At 33.5% G+C, this 25,186-nt stretch overlaps 1 protein-coding gene across 1 annotated transcript; it reads left to right on the top strand.

The window, feature by feature from the left end:
- Positions 1–21,718: 21,718 nt before the first annotated feature.
- LOC119540258 (ubiquitin-conjugating enzyme E2 E3-like) lies at positions 21,719–22,342 on the top strand. Its single transcript, XM_037844356.1, has one exon. The coding sequence runs from the start codon at positions 21,719–21,721 to the stop codon at positions 22,340–22,342; it is 624 nt and encodes a 207-aa protein (XP_037700284.1).
- Positions 22,343–25,186: the final 2,844 nt, after the last annotated feature.

The following is a 25,186-nucleotide window of genomic DNA, read 5'->3' as shown; positions in this document are numbered from 1 at the left end:
TGAGTGTTTCTATGGACATGTGATACTTTTGATTGGATTATTTCCATGAGGTGTGGCTACACCCATTTAGGGTGGGTCTTGATTAGTTCACTGGAGTATATAAGAGAGAAGCTAAGAGCCAACACAGACCTAGATACTTGCTGACACTTAGAGATGGTTGGAGATGCAGACAGAAGGATGTTTGGAGATGTTAAATTAAGAGATGAAGCCCAGAGAAGCTAAGAGAAACCCAGAGACATTTTGGAGAAAGCAATTTTGAAATGCAACCCAGGAGCAAAGGACAAGCAGATGCCAGCCACGTGCCTTCACAACTGACATAAGTGTTCCAGATGCCATTGACCATTCTTCAGTGAAGGTATCCTCTTGTTGATACTTTAGTTCAGACACTTATATGTCCACAAAACTGTAAATTTGTAACCTAATAAATCCCCTTTATAAAAGCCAATCAATTTCTGGTATTTTGCATAATGGCAGCTCTAGCAAACCAGAACACAGTCTCACAACTATAAAGTATAAAAGGCAAATTTGTGAATGAAATATAAGCAAAGCTAGAAAACCAATGACATTCTAATCAAAAGGATTGATTTGATGTAAGAGATGACATTTTGCTGAAAGTAAAACTATTTATGGACAATGTGATATATTTACCTATGCTACTGTATTAGTTGTTGGGAATTTGGCATGTTCAAACTGACAACTGAGTTTTCCCACCATTTTGTTCTATATGACCTATTTCAAGACATTCATTCATTCACCACATTCTCATATATTTGGTCTTCATATAGTAGCCATGAAATCTATACAGGCATACCTCAGAAATATTTCTGGTTCAGTTCCACACCACTGCAATAAAGCAAATATTTCAATAAAGCAAGTTCACAATTTGTTTGATTGCCTATATTTACACTATACTGTGTCTATTATGTGTGCAATAGCTTTATGTTTAAAACAAAAAACAATGAACCTATCTTAATTAAAATATGACAGAGACATGAAGTGAGCACATGCTATTGGAAAAATGGCACCAATAGACTTGCTCAATGCAGGGTTGCCAGAAACCTTCAATTTGTAAAATATGCAATATCTGCAAAGTGCAATAAAGCAATGCACAATAAAACAAGATATGCCTGTATATACATTATTACTTTTTTTGCTTATATTAGTCTACTACAATTAAAATCATATTATTTGGCACCAACATAATTATAAATAAGTAATAGTACACAATGAAATTAAATGGAAAATAATGGTTATGATCCACATCTTTTTATACGAAATGTAGACATTATAATAAAGGGTTTATTGTTCCTATTATGATAAAAATTCAAGAGAGCATGGAGGGGTAGAGATGGCTGACTGATCAATTCTTCATCCAAAAGGGACTATTGTGTTCTTCATGAAGTTCAGAGAATTCACTATCTTCAATCATCCTGACATATCTCAGATTTTCAGTGATGAATTCTGGGGGTCTTTATGAATTAGTTGATAAGCTAATTGCAGAATATTTCTATACTCTTAAAGCAAACTTATCAAGTATATCAACTATGTATATACTACCCTTGAAATTTCTATACTTGATCTAAAAGCAATTCCAGACACCAATGCAATGTAGAAACTTCATTGTACCTCCTAGGGAAGGTAATTCTAAGTCCCACTGAATGTATTTTTACCACAACCTTTTGGAATTACAGATATTGCAAAAATCTTCTTCCATTTGTGGTTTATTTTTTCAATTTCTTTATGATATCTTTTGAAAAAGAGAATTTTTTACATTTTAATGCAGTTAGTTTTCTCTCTCTCTCTCTCTCTCTCTCTCTCTCTCTCTCTCTCTGTGTGTGTGTGTGTGTGTGTGTGTGTGTTTGTGTGCTGTTCAATATATCCTTCCCTATTCCATGGTGAAAATTTTTTTCTTTTATATTTCTAAAAGGCTAAAGTTTTGGTTTTCACATTTAAGTTCTTAATCCATTTGCAATTAATTTTTGTGAAAGACAACACATTTTTTTACCACAAATATAGCCAATCATTCCAGGATCACTTCATAGTCTTTCCTTTCCCACTGCTCTGCAGCACCACCTTTGTATGTGTATCAAGTAACGATTTACACACGGGTCATTTCCTAGGCCCTCTATTTTCATCCATCTATTTGTTTAGTACAGCCTAATTGTAGATTGTTTTAATTACTACAGCTTGAAAATATGACATGATAGAGCAGTTATCCAAACTTCATCATGGCCATACCAAGCAGCACCACAACTCTTTTTTAATACAATGTTTGTTTGAATTCAAAACCAAAGTTCTTAATCAGATTAGATGACACAAGGTACAGATAAGACTCCTAAGAACTATAGATAAGGAAATTGACAGGAATGAGCAAATAAGTTTGAGAAAGAAAAAAAAAATTGAAGTTGTAGAAATTAAAGGGGTACTTAATGAAATTAAAATCTCATTAGATGGGCTAAACAGTGAAGACACAGCTGAATGGCAATGTAGTGAGCTAGTAGATATACATAAAATAACTCAAGATGCAGCACAGAAAGAAAATAATATATATAGAGAGAAAGGAAGAACTGCAAGAAGAGAATGAGATCTAACATGCATCAACATAGAACCATGTAGAGACAATACTTGAAACTGGACAAATGAAAATGAAAAGGGAGGAGCAATATTTGAAAGATAACAGCTGCAATTTTTTTTAGAATTAAAGAAAATATAAATTCGCAGGTAGAAGATTTGTAACATATCCTAAGCAGGATAAACAAAAATCAATCCATGCTCAAACACATCATACTAAAACTTTAGAACACAAAGGAGCCACATACAAGATGACAATTAGAATTCTCAAAGGCAACAAAAGAAGGCAGAAGACAGTGGAATAACATCTACAAATTGTTGCAGAAAATGAATTGTCAATCTACCTTTTTATTCCCCCAAATATTGCTTTTCAAGAAAAACTGTGAAAGTATTTGTATATTACCAAAAGAGACCTGCACTAAGGTAATTCTCTAGGATATACTTCAAAAGGAAGAAAAATAACGGCAGAATAAAGGTCTGTGATACAAGAAGGAAGGACAAGCAAACCAAAAGATAAATGTGTATGTAAGCAGCTCTTTACTTGCCCTTAATCTGTAGAAGGCCTGTAGCCCTAATTCAGTAAACTTCACACCACTGCAGGATTGCTTTGGCTTCAGCCTGTCACCTGGGGAACAACCAACTCAAAACAACCTCAGCCCCTAAGGTTTCTGTCTCAGTGTGCAGGCATCTGGGTTCAAACTGGGCTCAGACATCAGATCTCAGTTCTATTCACACCCAACCATAGGGGATCCACACCCACCCATTTGCATGTTGCTTCTGATTTCCTGTTCTGATTCCAAAGCATGCTTTTGTGTGTGAGTTTGTGTTTTGTTTTCTTTTCCTTTTGAGTGTATGCATTTGCAAATGGAGGTAGGGTAGGGTATGAGATAACCGAAGGCTCTTCCTTCACCTCCTATGAGACCTCAAGCAGTAATGTTCTGCCTCATCTTTGAAGGGAAGTTGCCCAGAGAACCTGGTTTGTGAAGATGCTGGTGCAGATGTTTAAGGATTTCCTGTCTCTTGTGGATTACAAATGCAGCCTTTGTAGCTGTGAAGAAAAAACAATCAAAGTAGGGTGGGGTTGTATAGTTTTGTTTCTGAAGCAAAGTAGGGTTGTTTTGTTCCATAGAAACAAGCACATATAATTCTCCTTATTTTTAAATGTCATGAAAATTTTCACATGCATAAGCAACCTTGAAAATGAAAACCTGTAATGAAAACAAAAACAATGTGACTAACACAATTTTAGAAAGTTATAGAAAAAATAAAGAGTTTAGATTTTTTTGTCTTAACAATTCTCAAGGACTGCTAATTACCCCTTCAATTGTTTCCCTGTTTTGTTTCACTGAAACATTATAGCAGTATATATATATGTAAAATGTTCCTATTATAGCATTTATTACTGGAGTACAGCAATATTATTTGTCCATTGACAAATAATCAATGCTATTGAATATCACTTGTGTTTCTGCTTTGCATGTTTGCCCATCTGGCAGTGATAACTGTAAACTTTATAAACTTTTAAGCTTTATATGAAGAGATATGCCAAATCTTCAAAAAAAAAAAAGTTTGATTCATTATAACACAAAAGAATAAATTTTTAATAGTCAAAAGCATTCTTCCTCCATTTTTAGAATACTAATAATTAACAAAACTGCCGTTTTGCTTTCCCTATTTAAAATGTTGACTCTCATATATGGTCACCATTGTCTTTGTTACACTGTGTCCCTAAGACATGTAAATTATTATATAAGAGTGACTATTCATTTTCAAGTGTTAAAGTTCTCCAAAAAATGTTGATTTCAGAACCATAAATGAGCACACCAGGAAATGATATATTACAGGAATTTTATTAGTTGTCCTGGTATTTTTTATTTAAAAGGCCATTTTTACATTTTGTAGGACCACAAATAGCAAAGTGCTTTCCAATATTTTTACTTCAGTAGATGCAAGGAATTGAGGTATATTCATTTGAAATTGTATTCACCAGTATGGAGATAGTTTTCCAAGATCAGAGTGTATTTAATTCTGACTTGAGAACCAGTAAGATGTGATGAACACAAATCATTGCTTTTTATGGGGCAATCTCATTTTACTAAAAAATGGCTACCATGTTGCAGTAGTTATTTCATTTGCAGCAAATAAAAACTTGATTCATATGAACTTGTGGGCTGAAACCTGAATCATGTGGCCTGGAATAGTTTCTGCTTTTATACACACCATGAAAGTGTAGCATGAGCCTCTCAGCCTAAACTCTTTACTTAGGGATCAATAGCTAAGAAGCTTTGGTTGGGGTTTGACTTTGTTTTTGGAGGAGTATTCTTGGGAAATATGATCTTGATTCTGGAAAGTTCATTTGAAAACTTTACCCAAATCTTCTTCTGGAATCACAAGTCTTATATCTATACTTGAATGATAATTACTGCTAAAGGTAGTGATAATCAATCATGCTGAATTACTGATGAGAAAATGTTTCAAGACAAATCTCAACTGTGACCATCCGACTTATACTAAAACTTGCAAATTAAACAAAATCTTATTCTGGATAACACTGTCAGCACCCACCCATTACTCATTTTCCACAAGTTTTTGTTAGTCTTCAGTGGTGACTATAGAACCAGATCAAGGTGGACTTCTGCTACTTTTTAAATCATTCAGTCAAAATATACAAGGATGAGTGTATAAATGTGCCAGGGGGCTTCTCCAAACTTTATGAAGTCTCAGAAGACTTCTTCTTGATGGTGTCTTGAAGTGACGTTGTCCTTTTGTAGAGTGATGCACCTATTCCAATTATACAAAACACATTTTCAGTCTTCCTAAAACATATGAGGAGGATGGAGTGGGCATAGCTAGGTTGGAACAAAGTGTAGCTTTTTTTCTCCTTAAGCACATTTCCATATATTTAATCTGGTCATTACATTTTCTAAAGGCACAAATGTTGACATAATGGTTCTTACTGACACATTAGAATTACCCTGAGAGAGTGCTAAAATACTGTTGCTTGGGCCCAAATTCAGGCCAATTAAATGGAAATGTCTAGGACAAGGCCTGAGGAGTCAATACTATATATGAAATCCTTAGTAATTCTAAAATGTGGTTCGCTTGAAGAGGACTGCATTATTGAAAACAGTGTAAAAATAGAAGTCTGTTTAGAACTCATTTGAAATCTCTGGTCAGTCTTTGAGATACTTTATAAAGACTGTCAAAGCTTTGCACATATTTACATGCTTGATTACCCATTAATCAATGACATAGGTCTCTACTTCTGGCTCCTGTTCTGCCCCTAATTTATTCCATCTGATGACTTGACTCTGCTTCTATGAAGAGTCTCCAGGGCTTACTTCTACATAGTTCTGCTTCTAAAAAGAGTATCCAGGGCATACTCTTGTTCACATAGTGGTATGGATCTTTTGAGTTCCTGTGATTTATAATCTAAGTTGATTGAAGGTGGACTTAACAAATTCATCCAGAGTAAATGGAATTAAGATGAAAGTTCTGCTCACTTGTTGCAAGTGTTATTGCTAATGAATGCAGAGGTACACAGATACATTTTACTTTTCTAAATCATTGTTTTATCCTAAGTTAACTTGGGGTCTTACTTTGTAGCAGAACCCACTATCCTTAGTGTCACATATGCTTTGTATACCTCTTATTATTCCGTATCACAGCAAATGATGTGCAATGTCTACTAAAAATAACAATAGAAAAATACAAGGAAAGTGGAGTTTCACAAGCATAGAAGATCTTTCTCTGCACCCAGATAGTAACTTATCTTCATTGACAAGAAGATGTGGCTGAATGAACAACCAAAGAGGGTGTTGACTTCAGTATGAAACTTTCAAAAGTCTGAAAAAAGTAGAAAGGACACATCAACAAAGTTTTTATCTTGCTAAGAAAGGTGTATTTTTTGTTTCTTAGTGGAAGAAATGATTCTTTTAATAGACCTATTTTAATCTTATTCATTACTGGATTTCTTCCTGCTTATCTTTCACCCTCAATTATGTCTGTAAGCCTCTGAAAACTCTTCAGAGTTTATTGCCATCGTTTGAGGACATTTTTCCCAAGGTGATGGTTAGGTTCTTGTGTCAACTTGGCTAGATTATGGTGCCCAGTTGTTTGGTCAAGCAAGCACTGGACTGATTGTTATTGTGAGACTATTTCATGGATTTAAATCATCAGTCAGTTGATTGCATCTATGGCTGATTATATCTACAATCAACAAAGGAGATTGCCTTCAGCAATGAGTGACATCTCACCCAATCAGTTGAAAGCCTTAAAGGGATAACTGATATTTCAGCAGTCAAAAGGAAGAATTTCTATGTCTACTTTAGCTAGCCAACTTCTCCTGGGAATTCATTGGAACATTCATTAGACTTGCCAATCTCCACGGCTTCCTGAGCCATATTCCTAAAACATATATCCTGTTGGTTCTGTTTCTCTGGAGAACCCTGACTAATACACTCAGCTATATTTTTTTCTACTCTGAGACTTTTTTCCTATGACTCTCATCTAAAACAAAAGGAAATGGGCACACAAGAAGAAATATGAATACCGGGCTAATCACGTACCTGTGTACTATATGAATTTGGCACTATTCTATAACCTAAAACCTAACGAATCTTTTTCCTAATGGAAACTTTCCATTACTCACTCACTGTTACATTAGTAGTTAAACATTTCAATTATTGCCACAGCTTATTAGAATGTAAATGAAGACCAATGATTGAATTAGCACATTTGGGGCCTGATTAAATCAGAATTAGTCTAGACAGATTTTCTTGCAGATGTCAGTTTCTCCCCCCATGTACTAACTAAATACATCAAATCAAAGCAATTCTGTTATCCACAAAATCTTCCTGTGGGTGTTTAGCTGTATTAGATATGCACATACATGGATTCTTAAAAGGGACAGCTTGGTCTTTTTCTTCTATTCACCAGAGATCCAAATGTGGCTGAATAATACTCTCTGAATAGAGGCTTGTTAATATTTGATTGCAGTTTCATTGTTTCTAACACTTCTTATTACAACTGTCACATTTGCTTACTAGGATAAACAAGTAGCCATACAGTTCACCAAAGGAGGGGTTATATGACAATATTGCAGTGAACCTTAATGGACTGGTCAAATTCTTTCAGAGGAAGACCAGCCTCGAGATAATTAACTTTCTCCAAATAAAACAAACCTCTAAGATTCAAAATAGAGTTAAGGACTTTTCTTTTCTTTCTTTTTTTTTTTTTTTTTAACAAGGCCCAGAACATATTTTCCAACTATTGAATGCAAAAACTGTTTCTCATGTGATTTTATATATTTATGTTTTAATATATAAATTATGTGAAAATCTTAAAAAGTTTTAACTCTTCTTCAGATTCTTGTTGTTGATTAAAAACAACATTTCTGTGCATTGGTTCTTTTATCATCACCTTTGTTACTTTCTTTAATTGAGGTTGAGAGAGCATAAGTGTCTGTCCACATAAAATGCAATCAGAAAGTTTATCTTACTCTGGAAAGATCACTTTTGTGAAAAAAAAAATGGCAAGGGCAGGAGAGGGGAGCAGAGATAAGTATTTTAATTATCTACATTGCTGGGAAAGAGGAATGACATAGGTAAAGAAAATCTATAGATAATCTAAATGTTTCAACTTTAATGCATCAACCTATTAACATTTTTAATTTTAACCTACATGAAAATGAATGGTTGTAGGTTTTTTTATTTTCTATTCTCTCTTCTTCATCCTCTTTAACAAAAAATGAAACATCAAAAATAAGCAATTGTTAAAATGTCCAAAAGTGAGCAATTAAAGCAGAAAAGGTGAAAAGAAGGAAATAATCTCTGTAATTCACTCTCATTTGCATCCCTTCAAAAAGAAACAAGTTTACTCTTCAGTAGGTTGCTGGTGAGGCCCACTACCACCTGGGATTTTTTACTCAGGACACGTGAGCTAGTTCTTTTCAGGACTATCTGCATGCTGCAAATCCACCCCAGATAACATAGCTATTTAGCCACAGCCTGGGACAAATGATTCTCTCCAGGCAGAAATTTCATGTTTGCCAAACCATACATGCTGAGTGCTTCAAAAGAAGCAGGGGGAAGATGCTCCATATATTGCACCTGGCTTGATTTCAGAGAGAAATATGGTGGTTCTGAGCCTTCCACTGTATTTCATCGTAGTAGAAAGATGAAGTGGTTCCTGGTTGGATCAGGTCCAATGTTATTATTGCCCAGCTTTCTGTGTCTCTCTTGACCTGTCTCCTTCATTAGGATTGCACAAAGAATTTTATGGTATGTAGTTCTCTTGGCTCCAAACTGTCAATATGAGTATTTCCTTTAGATTGCTTTAATTAGCTGTATTGCTAATTAATTTCCAATTGCCCTGGTCAGAGTGTCTCCTTAGCACTTAAGTCAATGCATGACACAGGGTAAGTTCTCCATTTAATATTGGCTTTTAAGGATTGCATGAATCATGAGGAACAAGTACATGGAGGAATTATTCTCCTTGTTTTTTGAATGAATCAGATAAACCTTTGTGGATGGCTTTTGGATAGCCTGATTGAGAATCCCAGGACTCTGTAGACTGCCTGAGCCTATGGAGAACCTCTTCCCTCTGAGACTACTGTCCACACTCTGAAGAAAATGAGAGAATTGGAAGTTTGGAAAGCCTCTTTCAACACAGAAGGATGTTATTCTTAGAAAATTAGAACTTCTGACATGCGTCTTAATTTCTAAATCCTGGGTTTTGTAAATTGAAGTCAATATAAGGAATGTAATTTGGGTGATAGATTATATCATCCAGAATATTTTTCTCCTGCATGTCCCATAGGGAAGCTCATTTTTTTTTTTTTACTTGAAGATCATTAGTTTTCAAAAAGTTTCACCATTTTCAAATTATAGGCCTTTTTTTTCCTCTAGTCTTAAGAGTACATGAAAAGATAAGAATCAAGCATCTACAGAAAGATAAAGCTACAATTTGAGAATAGATGATATAATGTAAGATCTGCCTTTACACTATACTGCCTCAAACATTTGCTGGTCATAAACTGCTTCAATATTTGCATTTTTCCAAAAAGGCTACATGTTGATTATCAATGTGTTCTTATAATTAAATTCATTTTATGTAGTACTTCTCTGTAAATGAGAAAAAAGAGAGGGCAAAAAGTTAAATGATTCTGTAGTAAAAAAAAAATGATGAAAATTAACATATTTTCTTTTCTTTTAGATTCTATTTCTGCATTTTTATATACAGTTGAAATCAATTAATAATTTTCTAACTGGCATTTTCATTAAACATCAAAAGAAAACTATATTCAATGTCAATGAAAGCCTTCATAAAATAATTTTTATTATAATATTGTATTCTGTTTTCTTAAAATAGTACCAATGGTTATTCATCAAAAAATTTAAAACACATGTAACAGCAATACTTTATATTGCACTTACTTGTTCCAGATACAGTTATCTGTCTAACATGACAGTTACGTTAACTATATTTTTAAAAGCTAAGCTTTTAACTACTGTGCTACAATGCTTCTAGACAGCACAAATGCATGAATATATAAAAAGTTAAATATATTCCATTCCTAGAAAAACTGCATGAATATATAAAAAGTTAAATATATTCCATTCCTAGAAAAACTTCTCTTCATTATATCATTTACTAGAATATATAAATTTAATGATGGGTTGAATTAATTCTCTTTTGTTGATGTACAAGTAGAATTTTTGTGGAGTTTAATTTTACTTAAATATTCTGAGAAATAAACTTATTAATTTATTTATTTTTCAATTAAAAAATATTTCTTAAGTGCCTATTATGTCCCAGGATTTGTTCTAGAAGCCAAATGTATCAGAAATATTGTATATGTACCTCATACTCTCTTGGTCTCATCTGACTGCTGGATTCCTTCATACTTTCTTTCTGCTTTAATGCCATCCTTTTTATGCAATTATATTCTCTGGAAAGGTTTAACTTTTCTTTCAAAATACATACAGAGCAAAAAAACAAATCAGTATCTCCATATCACTGTTTGTAATCTTGTTTTGTATGACGAAAGCCTGGTAGGAAGAAAGCACAATATGCTATTAAGAAACAGGAAATTCTTCTAGCAGAGGATATAGTCAGACTAAAACTGGAGTACAATTGGAGCAAAGAGGGCAGTTTCCTCTTTGTATAATGTCACATGTTTAGAGACAGTTTCTGGTTTACTGGATTAAACAAGCTATTATGATATTTGATTCATCAGTAAATTTAAAGGGGTCCAAGCATCTAACTTTAAAAATTGCTGAACTTGTCACTATGAAAAAAGTATTTAAAAAAAAATTATAGAAAATTAAATAGTGATACTCGTGAATGCATTCAAACCTTGTCACAATTACACTCAAATCAAATATGTTGTTTACAAACACCATTAAATTATGCCTCCTTCCATTGCTCAACTCAGTGAGTTTCCAGATATCACAAAATTAAAAAATTTTCTAGTTGGTGTATTTTTATGTCATTCTTCATTTACTTTAAAATCTTTAATTGAAGTATATAATGCATATAAAAATACAAACACGTATCATAAGTATACAGCTCAATGAATTTCCAAAAACTGAGGACAAGCATGTAATTGGCACCCAGATGAACAAACAGAACATTTTGCAAATTGAACACAAGCAAAAGAGACCTTCTCCAGTAAAATCCTTCCTATCATGAATCCATCAAAACAAACCACTCTCAGAGCCCAAAGGGGGAATGGCTGCCCTTGCTCCAAAGGTTTCTCTCCATTCTGGTATTTTCTGTCTATCTAGTCCAAGTTATTTTCCAGTTCTCTGATGCTTATAAAAATATATTTATGCAGGTTTTCTAGTTGTTAGCATTAGAATTGTTGGCCAGTCATGAACTATGACACTCTACCACGTATAGTAAACTCTTCATTTTCCTTAAAAGCAACACTCCAATCACAACTTACTATTTCATAATAAAGAATAGCAAACATCAGTTGAAAAGTTGTCAGATAATCAAATATGGGCTTTGTTACTAGGTAACTGGAAGTAAAACTAAATACTTGTAAGTTTGGAAATAAAAGTATGAATGATAATAATTGCATGAGATTATTAACATAGTCTAGAACTTTAAAATCAAATTATGAATATTCTGAAAAAAATGTTTTTTTCACTACAAAATATAAAACTTTGGCCTGAACATAATTGTAACAATCTTAACAAAACAAGAAATAAAAATTTGCAAATGCCTGAATCACTACTCCCCCTTCCCAAATTACTATGGATAATGAGGTTTCCAAGTTAAATAAAACTATTAGGGAATCTATATAGTAGTTGTGACCAAAATTATTTGGATCAAAAAGTGTCAATTATGGAACTTCTGGGGAAAATAGTATAATAGGGAGGTCCAGGATTCAGTCCTTCCACCAAAACAACTATTAAACAGGCATGAACTGATAAAGAGTTCTGAAATCTTTAGGAGAAAAGCAAAGTGTTACATATGAAGGAGTCTCAATTAGTATGAGTATTAATTTCTCAACAAGAAGGCAGTGGGTTGAATACTTAAAGTGCTGAATGAAAACAATTGCCAGCCAAGAATTTTATATCTGGCAAGTTTCTTTTTCAAAAGTGAGGGAGAGATTAAGACATCAGAGTAACAAAAGGTGAGGGAGTTAATCACCACTAAACTGGCCCTACAAGCAACGCTAAAGGGAGTTCTTCAGGCTGAAAATAAAGGACACTTTACTTTGAACACTAGACAATGGTTCAAAGCAGCATGAAGAAATAAAGATCTGTGGTAAAGATAACCATTTGGGTAATTATAACTGCCAGTATTATTGTATTGTATTGTTCGGTATGTAACTTCATTTCTTACTTCCTATAGGTGCTAAGATGCAAATGCAGAAAAAGTAACAATAAATCTAGGTTTTTGAACATACAAATGTACAAAGTTATAAGTGGTAACAATTACAAAAAATGGTGGGGGACAGAGGTTTACAGAAAATGTATATATGCATGCTATTGAAATCAAGTTGGTGTCAAATCAAATATGATTATTATATATTTAGGGTGCTAAATTTTAACCCCATGGCAGCCACAAGAAAAATAGATGAAAATATAACCATATAGAGGTAAGAAGGCACTCAATATGCTACAATACAAAAAAGCAAATAAATATAAAAGTAGGCATTAATGGAATTGAGGGACAAAAATGGTATAACAACACAAAGGCTAAATAGCCAAATGGCACAGGAAAGTCCTGTGTTATCAGTAGTGACTTTAAATGTAATTACATTAAACTTTCCATTCAAAAGGCAGAAATTGGCAGAATGGATAAAAAACCATGACCCTACTACATGCTGTCTGCAAGAGAGACACTTTAAAGTAAAAAATGTAAGCAGGTTGAGGGTGAAAAGATGGAAAAATATACCATGCAAGTAGTAACCAAAAGAGAGCTGTTACTAGGAACAAAAATGAAAATTATATATGGATTAAAGGGACAATTCAAAAGGAAATTGTAACAATTATAAATATTTATGTACCTAAGAGCTTAGTCCCAAAATATTTGAAACAACTACTGACAAACTTGAAGAGAGAAATTGGCAGTGCTATATTAAGAATAGGAGACTTTAACATACCACTCTAGATGTTCTACTGGATAGAACATCTAGTCAGAAGGTCAGTAAGGAAGTACAGGACTTGAATTATACACTAAACCAACTAGACCTAACAGACGTAAATAGAACACTTTTCCAATCAAAAAACATAATACACATTCTTCTCAAGTGCACATGGATCATTCTCCAGGATAGACCACATATTGTGTCACAAAACAAGTCTCAATAAATTAAAAAATACTAAAATCATAGCATGTGTATTCTCCAGCCACATCAGAATGAAGCTAGAAATCAATAACAGAGGGAAAATTGGGAAATACACAAATATGTGGATATTAACATACTCTTAAACACCAATGGATTAAAGAGGAAATCACAAGCAAAATTAGGAAATAACTTGAGTTGAATGAAAATGAAAATACAGTATACCAAAACTTATGGAATGCAGTGAAGGCAAAGCTGAGAGGGAAGTGTATAACTCTAAATGCTTACATTAAAAAAGAAGAAAGCCTTCAAATCAAAGACCTAACTTCAAAATTGGAAGAAGTAGAAAAAGCAGAACAAAATAAACCCAAAGCAAGCAATGGGAAGGAAATAACAAAGATTAGAGTGGAGATAAATGGAATAGAAAACGAAAACAACAAAGACAAATGTTGTTTCTTGGAGAGATCAATAACATCAACAAATCTTTAGCTGGACTTACAAACTAAAAAATAGTAAAGATACAAATAAGGAAAATCTGAAATAAAAGGAGGACTACTGGCCCTGCTGAAATAAAGAGGACTGTAAGAGGATACTATGAACAATTGTATGCCAATAAATTACATAACCTAAATGAAATGCACAAATTCCTAGAAACACAGAAACTACCTACATTGTGTCAGGAAGAAATAGAAGATCTTCAAAAACCAATTACTAGTGAAGTCATCAAAACCTCCCAACAAAGAGAAGCCCAGACCAGATGGCTTCTCATGGGAATTCTACCAAACATTCTAAGAAGACTTACCTCTAATTCTGCTCAAACTCTTCCAAAAAATCGAAGAGGAGGGAACACTCCCTAACTCATTCTATGAGGCCAACATCACCCTCATACCAAAGCTGTATGCAATGCAACACAACACAATATGCTATTGGTGGGTTGGTATATGGGAATACTGCATTTTTGTGCATGATTGTTCTGTAAACCCCACAACTTCCCTAATAAAGAAAAAAAAAAGAAAGTGAAAATTAAGTTGAAAAAGAAAACATTTGTTTTTAAATAATGCAGTTTAGTGGCCTGAATATAGATACTTCAAAATCTGATTAAAAGAATATTAACCCTATTCTTAACCTTGCAATGGGACCAGGATGAGAAGTTAATGTCTTGGCAGATTGATTGGTTTTGTTTTTTAAATTTATACTCATGACATGTTTTCAAGAACTTGATGATAAAGTAATTATCTAAGAATTTTATTAGCAAAAGAAATTTGTAAAGAAGGTATTGATTAGTTAAAACATAAGGTAAGAAGGAGTATTATAGTACAACCAAACATTTTAACAGACACAATTTTAGCAGTAAAGTTTAGAATGAAATGTGTTTTACTTTGAAAAATTTCCCTACAACATGTAAAAATATTGAATTGAACAGAAGTTGTTGGTCAGTGTTTAAAAATCATGACTTGTGTTTGTGTGTGTACGTGTGTGTGTGAGTAGGCATGTGTATGTTTGTTACTATGTATTATTTGGTGATTGTTTAGAGCCTTGTATATATCCCAACAAGCTAAAATAGCATTTATTTTTGCTAACTGTATCTCTTGTTTTTTCCTTAAGCAAATCACAGTGATGGGTAAAACTAAGAAATAGAATCAAAGATGCCAGATAGATTTACACTAGACTTCACATGTATACCACTTGCTTGGTGTGGGGAATTCCAAGGTGAAAAAAGTAACTGAAAATGGTATTAGGGCACATGACAAGCTAGTACAAATCTTTTCAAAAGGAATACATTCCTCTATATAGGCCCACAATCATATATATATATACACACACACAGTTTAAGTTTTCTATTCTGGCTAACACAGACCAGTTTTTATGAGACAGACATCCAGCTGTTTGAAGTTATCAGAGGGCATCCAAGGTAGTCAGGATCTGAGTATAAAAGATCCCGAATAAAGGAAAATCCATGGTGGAGAAAAACACATTCTCTGCTATTAACCTTGATGTATTGATTAATTACAGTGTGATTGCTGGTCCAAGTGACTGAGACAAAAGAGACAGCACAGGCATTCCAGAATTCTCACCTCAGGAGACAAATATCAGATGTTAGGGCCATGCTAGCAGGCAGGAATTGGCACAAAACTGCTGGGAAAAACAGGAACTGAAGAGTAAACTGGCATTAAGCAATTCTCTCCCCACACTCCCCAACCCCTCAAGGCATTTGCTGATATTTAAGCTAGAGAAAAAAAGAGGCCTAGAAACTCAAGCAGATGCTGTAACTAAGAGGATACAAAACCAAGTAGAGCTTTTGCAAGTTTTATTTAGCTTGAGAGACAAAAATTAGCACTTAGGGCCTACCACAAGAGAGGGGCTGCTATACATACTGACTTGTAGCTGAAACCTCTTTAAGGACCTCATCTGAGACACCCAGTGAAGAACTTAATGATAAAGTAATTATCTAAGAATTTTATTAGCAAAAGAAATTTGTAATGAAGGTATTGATTAGTTAAAACATAAGGTAAGAAGGAGTATTATAGTACAACCAAACATTGTTGTACCAGAAGGATCATTCCTTTCAGAGATGGAAATGTGACCTAATCATCTCATTGTCTGATTGGACGAAGAACTGCTCCTATCCTAATCAGCTGGCAAAATAAAATGAATCATCTCTGAATGAAGATGATACCATGTAGAGATCATCTACACTCTTTTTGATATAATGGTCAGCATTAAAAAAAAATTCAAAGACAGGAATAAATGTTTAAAAACCAAGAAAAAAAAGATATTGGAATAGAAATAATTTAAAGAATATGTTCAAGAGAATAGATGGCAAGATAGAGAATTTCACCAGGAAACTAAATCTTTAAATCCTATAAAAATAATCAAATAGAAATCCCAAAACTGAAAAACAGAAAGAGAGAATAAGGATATACGGACTATAAAGGACCGAGTGTAAAGACCCAAAATATGTGTAATTGGAACCATGGAAAAAGCAAAGAAAGATAATTGGGTTGAAGCTATATTTGAAGAGTTTCTAACCAACAACTTTCCAAAATAGTTGAAATACATGAAGTGACAAAATTAAGAAGCTTTGAAAACATGAAACATGGGAAATCCAAAGAAACTTCCATCATAGCAAGAATAGTGAGATTTTGTAAAACAAATACAAACAGGAAGTCTTAGAAAGAGCAAAAGAAAAGGTAATGTTAATTGTAAAGAAACAACAAGATTGAAAGCCACCATTTCAATAGAAACAATAGAAAACAAAATTAAATGAAACACTATCTTTTTGGGGGGAGCATTTTTTTTAATTGTCAAGAAATATACATACAATATAAAATTCATGATTTTAACCATTTTAAATTTTACAATTCAGTGGCATTTAGTATAATCACAATGCTGAGTGACTATCACTGTCTAGTTCCAGAACGTTTTTTTCACCCCTTAAGGAAACCACATATCCATTAAACAGTAAGGTCCTATTCCTCCTTCCTCCCATCCCCTACCACCAGTAATCTGTTTTCTGTCTGTCTGTATTTGCTTATTATGGACATTTGATAAAAATGGAATCATACAATATGTGGCCTTTGTTTTCTAGCTTCTTTCACTTAGAATCATGCTGTCAAGATTGATCATGTATAGTACCATGCTTTAGCATATGCATAATATTCAGATGGCATTGAATATGCTGACAGAAAATAATGGACAACTAATAATTTTACAAGTAATTAAATTACCCTTCAAAAATTAAGTTAAAGCCAAGAGAATTTGTCACACGCAGACCCCATTAATAAAAATGCAAAGAAGGATTGTCCCCAAAGGAATGTGAAAATGCAAAAGAAATGAAGGAAAAAAGGGTAAAATATATTGGTGAATATAAATTGATATTGACTGAACATAATAATAAAAATACTAATATTGCATTTTAGAATTTAGAATAAATGTAAAATTAAAATAAATAGAAAAATAATGAAAAACAGAGTGGTAAATGTAATTAAAATCATCTAAGATCTGTCATTTTCTGGAAGAAGGAAAAGCACTAATTTATATTAGACTGTAATAAATTGAACATGATATTATAATCTCTATAATAACCCCTAAAAGCTTAAACAAAACATCTATATGTAACACACTAATAGAGAGAAAGAACGGAATAATAAACTCTATTTGCATAATCCAAAATCAAACAAGAAAGAGACCAAAACTAATAGACAAGAAAATATAAAGGAAAAAGAAGAGATAAAAAAATGATAAATTTGAAACAAATATAAGTACTTAGAGTAAATCTAAAGAGACCAAATACTCCAATTCAAAGATATTGATTGTTGGACTGTATGGAACACAATTCATCCACATGCTGTTTATAAGCAGCACATTTTTAATAAATGAAAAAAGAGGAAGAAAAAATAAAAGAATGCAAAAGGATGTCACATAAAACACCAACCTAAGGAAAGTGAAAGTAATTATACAAAGTCAGGCAAATCAGACTGTAAAACACATTTCATAAAAGACATTTCATAATGATTATGCATTTAATCTACCAGGAAGTTATAAATAGAAAAATTAAAAATTAACAAAAATTAAAAATTATTGAAAGAAAAATAACAATTTTATAATCATGGTGAGAGACATTAAACTTTCTCAACATCTCATATTTAATGAGAACTAGAAATAAATACAATAAACAGACCAAAAAAAAATACAAAATTTCCAAAGCACAAAACAAAAAACTGAACAATTCATGCTCTGAATCTGGTGATAAACGTGTGTGTCTGTGTGAGTGTGTGTGTTTATGAGTGTATATGTATCAATATCTACCAACTGAAGAAGTGAATTCTTTACAAGCACACCAGAATATGTATAAAAATTTACCATATCCTAGCCACATAAGCAAGCTGAAACAAACTGAAAAACTGAAGTAACATAGAATATGTTATCTATGCACACCATAATGAAGCCACAATATGACAGTTAGGAAATGCAAATTTTTGCAAATTACAGAATGTAATTATAAACAACCTATGGGTCAAATAAGAAAGCATAATGGAATTTAGAAAATATATTGCAGTGGATGATAATACAAATATGACAATACAATTTGAGGTGTGCATCCATAGATGCTTAAAATAAAATTTAGAATCTTAAATGCTGATATTAGAAGAAGAATGGCTGGAAAAATTTAGTTATCTACATATCCAGTTCAGAAAGTTAGAAAATATTCATCATAGGAAATTTGACAGAAATAAAAGGGAAAAAAAAAAACAAAAAAACAAGTACAGTGTTATGGTAAGAAATTATACCCACATCTCTCAATAGTGAAATAAGAAGCAGGTAAAAACATATCAGAAGTGTTATACAACATCTGAGAAACACAATTAACAAATTTCATCAGATGAACATATATAGATTCCTGCAAGTGTTAAAGCATGCAAGTTGATGATATTCTGGGTTATAAAGGAAACTGCAACAAACTTCAAAGCTCTGAAACCATTAAAAATCTGCTGTCTTAAAATTCAATTGATAGAGACAAATAAGTAGATTGATGTATGGATAGATAGCATGATAAGGCAAAATGTTAAAATTGGATCTGGGTGGGTAGGGGTATGTTGAAATTCTCTATATGAGGTTTTTGATATTTCTGTAGCTGTTCTGTAAGTTTGAAAGTGTTTCAAAATAAAAGTTAAAACAAAAGTCTGTTCTTTCCAGGGAAGAAAGAAATAAGAAATTAATAACCAGAAGGAAACTAGAAAATCTTCAATTACTTGAAAATTAGGCAATACTATTCTAAATAACACATGGTTCAAAGGAAAAACAATAGAAATTAGAAAATATTGTTTACTCTAGGATAAGGAAAATATGTGGAAAGTTATAGGATGCTAACTGAAACAGTGCTTAACTTTACTTACTCTTAAATTCCCATATTAGAAATGAAGAAAATCTTAAAATTAGTGATACAAGGTTTCATCTTAAAGTGTTAGAAAAAAAAGGAACAATTCAACCCTGAAGAAAGTGGACAGAGGGAGTGATACAGATAACAAAAATCAGTGGAGATTGAAAACAAACAGACAGTAGAGAAAACTCCTTTAAACATTTTATAAAATTAATAAACCACTATAATTCTAAGAAAAAGAGACAAAATATAAATTACTAATACCAGGAGTAAAAAATCATTAATGGCTGATTTTACACAAATTAGAAATAAAATAGGAAAATATTATGAATACCTGATGCCAATAATTTTGATAATTGACAGGGACACATCTGTTGAAAAACATCATCTGTAGAAATTTACACAAAAAGGAAAAGAGAATCCAAGCAGTCCAATAGCAATTAAAGAAATTGAATCTATGATTAAAGTCCCTCCCATAAATATAACTCCAGGTCATGGCTTTCACTTTTGAATTACACTAATATTTAAGGGAAACCAACACAAATATTAAACAAACTCTTTCAGAGAATACAAAAATAAGGCCTAATTCTGAAGTTCCATCATAATCTTATTACCCAAACCTGACAAGTATTTTAAAATTACAAAGATTTTCTATTCAACATGAACGTAAAAATCCCAAACAATTTGTCAGCAATTTGTTCAAGTAAGGCAAGGCATAAAAATAGTTCATTAATTTGGCAGTATTCTCCTGAGATACAAGATTTAACGCCTAACCAGATTTCCAGGTGATGGTGCAAACTCACTGCTAAGATGGTTGCTACAAGCATGGGAAAAACAACGGTCCATGCTAAATTAGTAAAAACGACATAACTTCCATGGCTGATGGTGAATGAAGGGATTAAAAGACTGGAAGACCCAGATGTGGCTTGTGTTCCAACGCCCCAGAGGACAAACCAGTAACCAAGGCCATAAGGAAGGCACTGATGAACGGAGCACCAGAGTCTGGCTCTGCTCTGCAGTACAGAATGGTTGGTAGGAGATAACGTTGCAGAAATGGGGTCACTGATAGCAAGAGGGATTACAGAACTCCAAATCAACAGAAGCCAGGTGGCATTGACTAAATGTCCAAAACCAGATGGATGCAATTTTAATGTGTGGGAAGGTCAGATGCAGAGATGCTTGATTGAATAAAGTGTTTTTAGGAGTAAAACATAGGAATCCAACAAAGGAATTATTGACTTGTACTGTCAGAAAAAATCCGTACATCAGACTGAAGGCAGTCACCACAGTAAAACCTCACGAGTTCTTACCCACTTTCCAGACCCTGAGACCACTGCCTCCACAGGAAGTTAGTTTGCAGGAGGAAGGTCTCTGCAGCATCATCTGCAGCATCATCTTTACCAAAGGGACCTACAGCTAATTACTTGGCAATTGAACTCTCAGGAAAGGGAAACATCAAATATAAGTATAGTTAGACACAGGGGCAAAGTTGACACTGAAACCTAGAGACTCAAAACATCATAGGCTCTTTGTTAGAGTGGTGGCATACTAAGGCCAGAAATGAATGGAATGATGAGGAGGTTCAGCTCATATTGGGTCTTCTGCCCCGGTAATAGTAAGCCCCAATAAAATGACTAATCTAATGAATGTCTTCATTTTCACATAATCAATTTCCTTCTAGTCACCTTTGTACACTAACTTCCCTTCAGAATGTGTCCACTTCTAATCATATCAAGTACATTTTGGTACATAAACCTCATTACAGGTAAAAGAATACTGCCATATATCATTTTAGCAGAACAAGGGTTGGCAAACTTTTTCTGTAAAGAGCCAAATAGTGACTATATTAGGTTCTGCAGACTACAGAATGTGGTCTCTGTCACAACCACTCAAGTCTGCCCTTCAGTGAGGATGTTTCACTGAAACTTTATTTACTAAGAGACTGTGGGTCAGATTTGGCACACACACCATAGTTTGCCAATACCTGAAATACCTGTTCTGTACCATTGTGATTCTCTTTCTCTCTCTCTTTCTCTCTGTTTCAATTTGACCTGTCAAATGCCAAGTTAGGATGAAATTTATGTTTTAATGAATTGCAATTTAGTTTGTAAATTTCACTAGTACAGTTTTATTCTGAATTGTAAATTGCATCATTTAAAATGATCCATTTATTAAAGACTGCATTAAATTCTATTTTTGCTATTATATGTGCCTACTTTCTTTTGCCTTTTACAATTTTTTTCATTTTATTTTATCTATTTTATGACAGCTAATTTTACATGTTTTTCTTGAAAATAGTGCATAGCTAAATTTTATTATTTAATCTAATTTTACATTCTTTTTTTTTAATTAAGCGACTTTATTGAGGTATAAATTACAAACAATAAAAAGCACATGGTTCAGAGTGACACGCGAGCAGGCCAGGCAGGCAGCCGAGTTTTTCGAGAAGTAACTTCACCGAGATGTCCAGTAATAGGCAAAGGTCTGATAATGAGAGTCCCAGCACCAGCAGTGGTAGTTCAGATGTGGACCAGCAAGATCCAGCCACTCCAGAGCCTGAAGAACAAGAAGAAAGAAAACCTTCTGCCACCCAGCAGAAGAAAAACACCAAACTCTCCAGCAAAACCACTGCTAAGTTTTTCGCTAGTGCTAAAAGAATTCAGAAGGAGCTAGTGGAAATAACCCTTGATCCTCCTCCTAACTGCAGTGCTGGGCCTAAAGGAGATAAAGTTTGTGAATGGAGATCAGCTATACTTGGTCCACCAGGTTCTGTATGTGAAGGTGGTGTGTTTTTTCTGGATATCACATTTTCATCAGATTATTCATTTAAGCCACCAGAGGTTACTTTTCGCACTAGAATCTATCACTGCAACATCAACAGTCAGGGAGTCATCTATCTGGACATTCTTAAAGACAACTGGAGTCCTGCTTTGACTATCTCAAAGGTTTTGCTGTCTATTTGTTCCCTCTTGACAGACTGCAACCCTGCAGATCCCCTGGTTGGAAGCGTAGCCACTCAGCATTTGGCCAACAGAACAGAACATGACAGGATAGAAAGACAGTGGACCAAGAGATGTGCAACGTAATTCACATAATTTCTACACAGTGTGGAGGTGCAGAAGGCATCTTCTCACTGTGCTGCAAATCTTTATAGCCTTTACAATATGGACTTCTGTATATATGTTATTCTGACTCTACTCTCTGCTTTTATCCTTTGGAGACCGGGAGACTCCCCAAAAAGGTAAATGCTGTCAAGAGTAGAACTTTGTAGCTGTAGATTAGTTATGTTTAAAATGCCTACTTGCAAGTCTTGCTTCTTTGGGATATCAAAATGTATTTTGTGATGTACTAAGGATAGTGGTCCTGAAGTCTACCTAATATTATAGTGCATTTTAGCCTAATTCATTATCTGTATGAAGTTATAAAAGTAGCTGTAGCTGACTAGGAATTATGTCGTTTGTATTAAACCCAGATCTACTTCTGAGTATGTGGTACATGCTGTTGTGAAAAATGTTTTACCTTTGCCTTTGTCAATTTGTAATGAGCAGATTTCCTTTTACCCTTTGTAGCTCAGAGAGCACCTGATGTATCATCTCAAACACAATAAACATGCTCCTGAAAGCATAAAAAAAAAAAGCACATGGTTCAATAAGATTTGACAAATGTATATCCCTGTGTAACCACCACTCCAATAAACTTACAGAAAATTTCCACCACCCCTGAACTTCCCGTCCTGCCCTTTGTAAGCAGTCACCCCTCCCCTAAGCTACTGTTGACTCCTGAGCAGGCTTCTGTCTTTCTGTCTGTTCTAGGACTCGATATCTGAGCAGGTATCATCTTTCTGTCTGTTCTAGGACTCAACATAAATGGAATCATATAGCGTGGACACTTTTGAGTCATCATGCTTATTTTGCTCACTTAGTTAATATGTGTAACAGTGGTTTATTATTTTTTATTGATCAGAAGTTCTTGATTGTATAAAGACATGATAATATGTTAATATTTCATCTGTTGATACTATTTAGTTTCTAGATTTTACTGGTAAGAATTAAGTTTCCATGCACATTTGTGCACCAGTTCTTTGGGAACATATGTTTCCATTTCACTTGGGTAAATAGCCATTTACCTCTATAGGCAACTTCCAAAGTGGTTGTGAATTTGCACTCTTATCTACAATGTATGAAAATTCCAATGTCCCACTTCCTCAGCAAAACTTGTCATTGTAAGTACCTTTCAATTTTTGCCATGCTGGTGGGTAAAGTAGTATCTTAGGGTACTCTTCATTTAAATTCTCTTGAATGTAAATGAACGTGTGCCTATTGGTCATTTCTATAGCTTCCTTTGTGAATGAATGTTTGATCTTTTTTGGGGGGGAGGTGGCATTTGTCATTGGGTTTTGGGTTTCTTATTATGGAGTTCTAAGAACTCTTCATATATTTCAGATACATATTCTTGGTCAGAAATATGAAATACAATATTTTTCCCAGAGTGTGGGAGTTTTAAATTATGATGAATTCTAATCATTCAAGTTTTTTTTATAATTAGTATTTTTGTTTTCTCTCAAGAAATGTTTAATCCAATGGTACATTTTGAGTTATTTTTGCATGAGTTAAGGTTTTTGATGTGAGTTAATAGTTTAGATTTATGTTATTCAATAAGGTTATACAGCTTGTTCAGCACCATTTGTTGAAAAATGATGATTTCCCCTTTGAATTTTCCTGGGGACCATATGTGTATGAGTCTGTTTCTTGATACTTTATCTGTTCCAGTGCTCTTTAAATCTAATCATTGGCCAATGCAATGTAGTCTTGACTAAGTTTTCTTTATGGTGATTCTTGAAATTTGGTGGCATAAGCCCTCCAAAGGCATTCCTTTTTTTTTTTTTTTTTTTAAGTATTGTTTTGACTGTCTATTCATATGAAATAGCCAGCTTTGATATTGTTTTGGATTGTGTTGAATAGAAAGATAAATTTGGAGATAATGGAAATGTTGAAAATACTGAGTCTTCCAGTCCATGTGTATGGTTTATTATTCCATTTTCTTAGGTCTTTTAAACATTTTCCCAGCAATAGTCTATACTTTTTAGGAGAGAAGACTTGGACATTTCTGTTAAGTTTCTTACTATTTCCTGATTTTCATGCAATTCTAAAGGATATTCCTTTTTAAACTTTTATTTTTCTACATTTCATTGTTAGAAATTTGATGGATTTTTCTTATATTGGTCTTCTATCCCAAAACTGCACTAAATTAATTTCTTATCCCTAGAAGAGGTTTTGGAGATTACTTAGTATTTTTATGAAGGAAATTCTATTATTTGTGAATTAAAAAAATTCTTTCCTTCCACATCTTGTGCCTTTTTTTTTTTTATCTTTATTGCATTGGCTAGGAGTTGCATAGGATAGTCTATGAAAGCAGTGATATTGGTAAAAGATGGTCCTGATCTTAAGAGGAAGTTGTTAAATACTTCACTAAAAATATAATGTCAGGTGTAGGCTTTTTTGTGAATGCTCTTTACCAAATTGATAAAGTTCCTCTTTCCTCCTAGTTTGCTGAGAGATTTTAACATGAATGATGGTTGGAATTTTTCAAAGTTTTCCTTGAATCTTTTGAGATGCTCATTTGATTTTTTTATTGCTTTTTGGCAAAAAAAAAAAAAAAAAGAAAGAAAGAAAGGAATCCCTCTAGGGATATATTTCTAGATATACTACAAACGGCAAAATCTGCATATAAGCTAAGCATTTTAATGAGTTTTGACAAATAACGAAAATCTTATAACCACCACAACAGTCAAGTTACAGAACATCTCTGTTAACCAAAAGAGTTCCCTTGTGCCCTTTTTCAGTCAATCCTCCCCTTACCCTCAGCCCTTGGCAACCACTGCTCTAATGTCTGTCCCTCTATTTTTGCCTTTTCCAGAATATCATATAAAT

The sequence above is a fragment of the Choloepus didactylus genome, chromosome 7, assembly GCF_015220235.1.
Source record: "Choloepus didactylus isolate mChoDid1 chromosome 7, mChoDid1.pri, whole genome shotgun sequence".
In the NCBI taxonomy this organism is placed as follows: domain Eukaryota; kingdom Metazoa; phylum Chordata; class Mammalia; order Pilosa; family Megalonychidae; genus Choloepus; species Choloepus didactylus.
This window is presented reverse-complemented; position numbering and strand designations above follow the sequence as displayed.

Bases quoted from the DNA above. Each gene is read 5' to 3' on its own strand.
- LOC119540258 (XM_037844356.1), top strand. From the start codon at position 21,719: ATGTCCAGTAATAGGCAAAGGTCTGATAATGAGAGTCCCAGCACCAGC.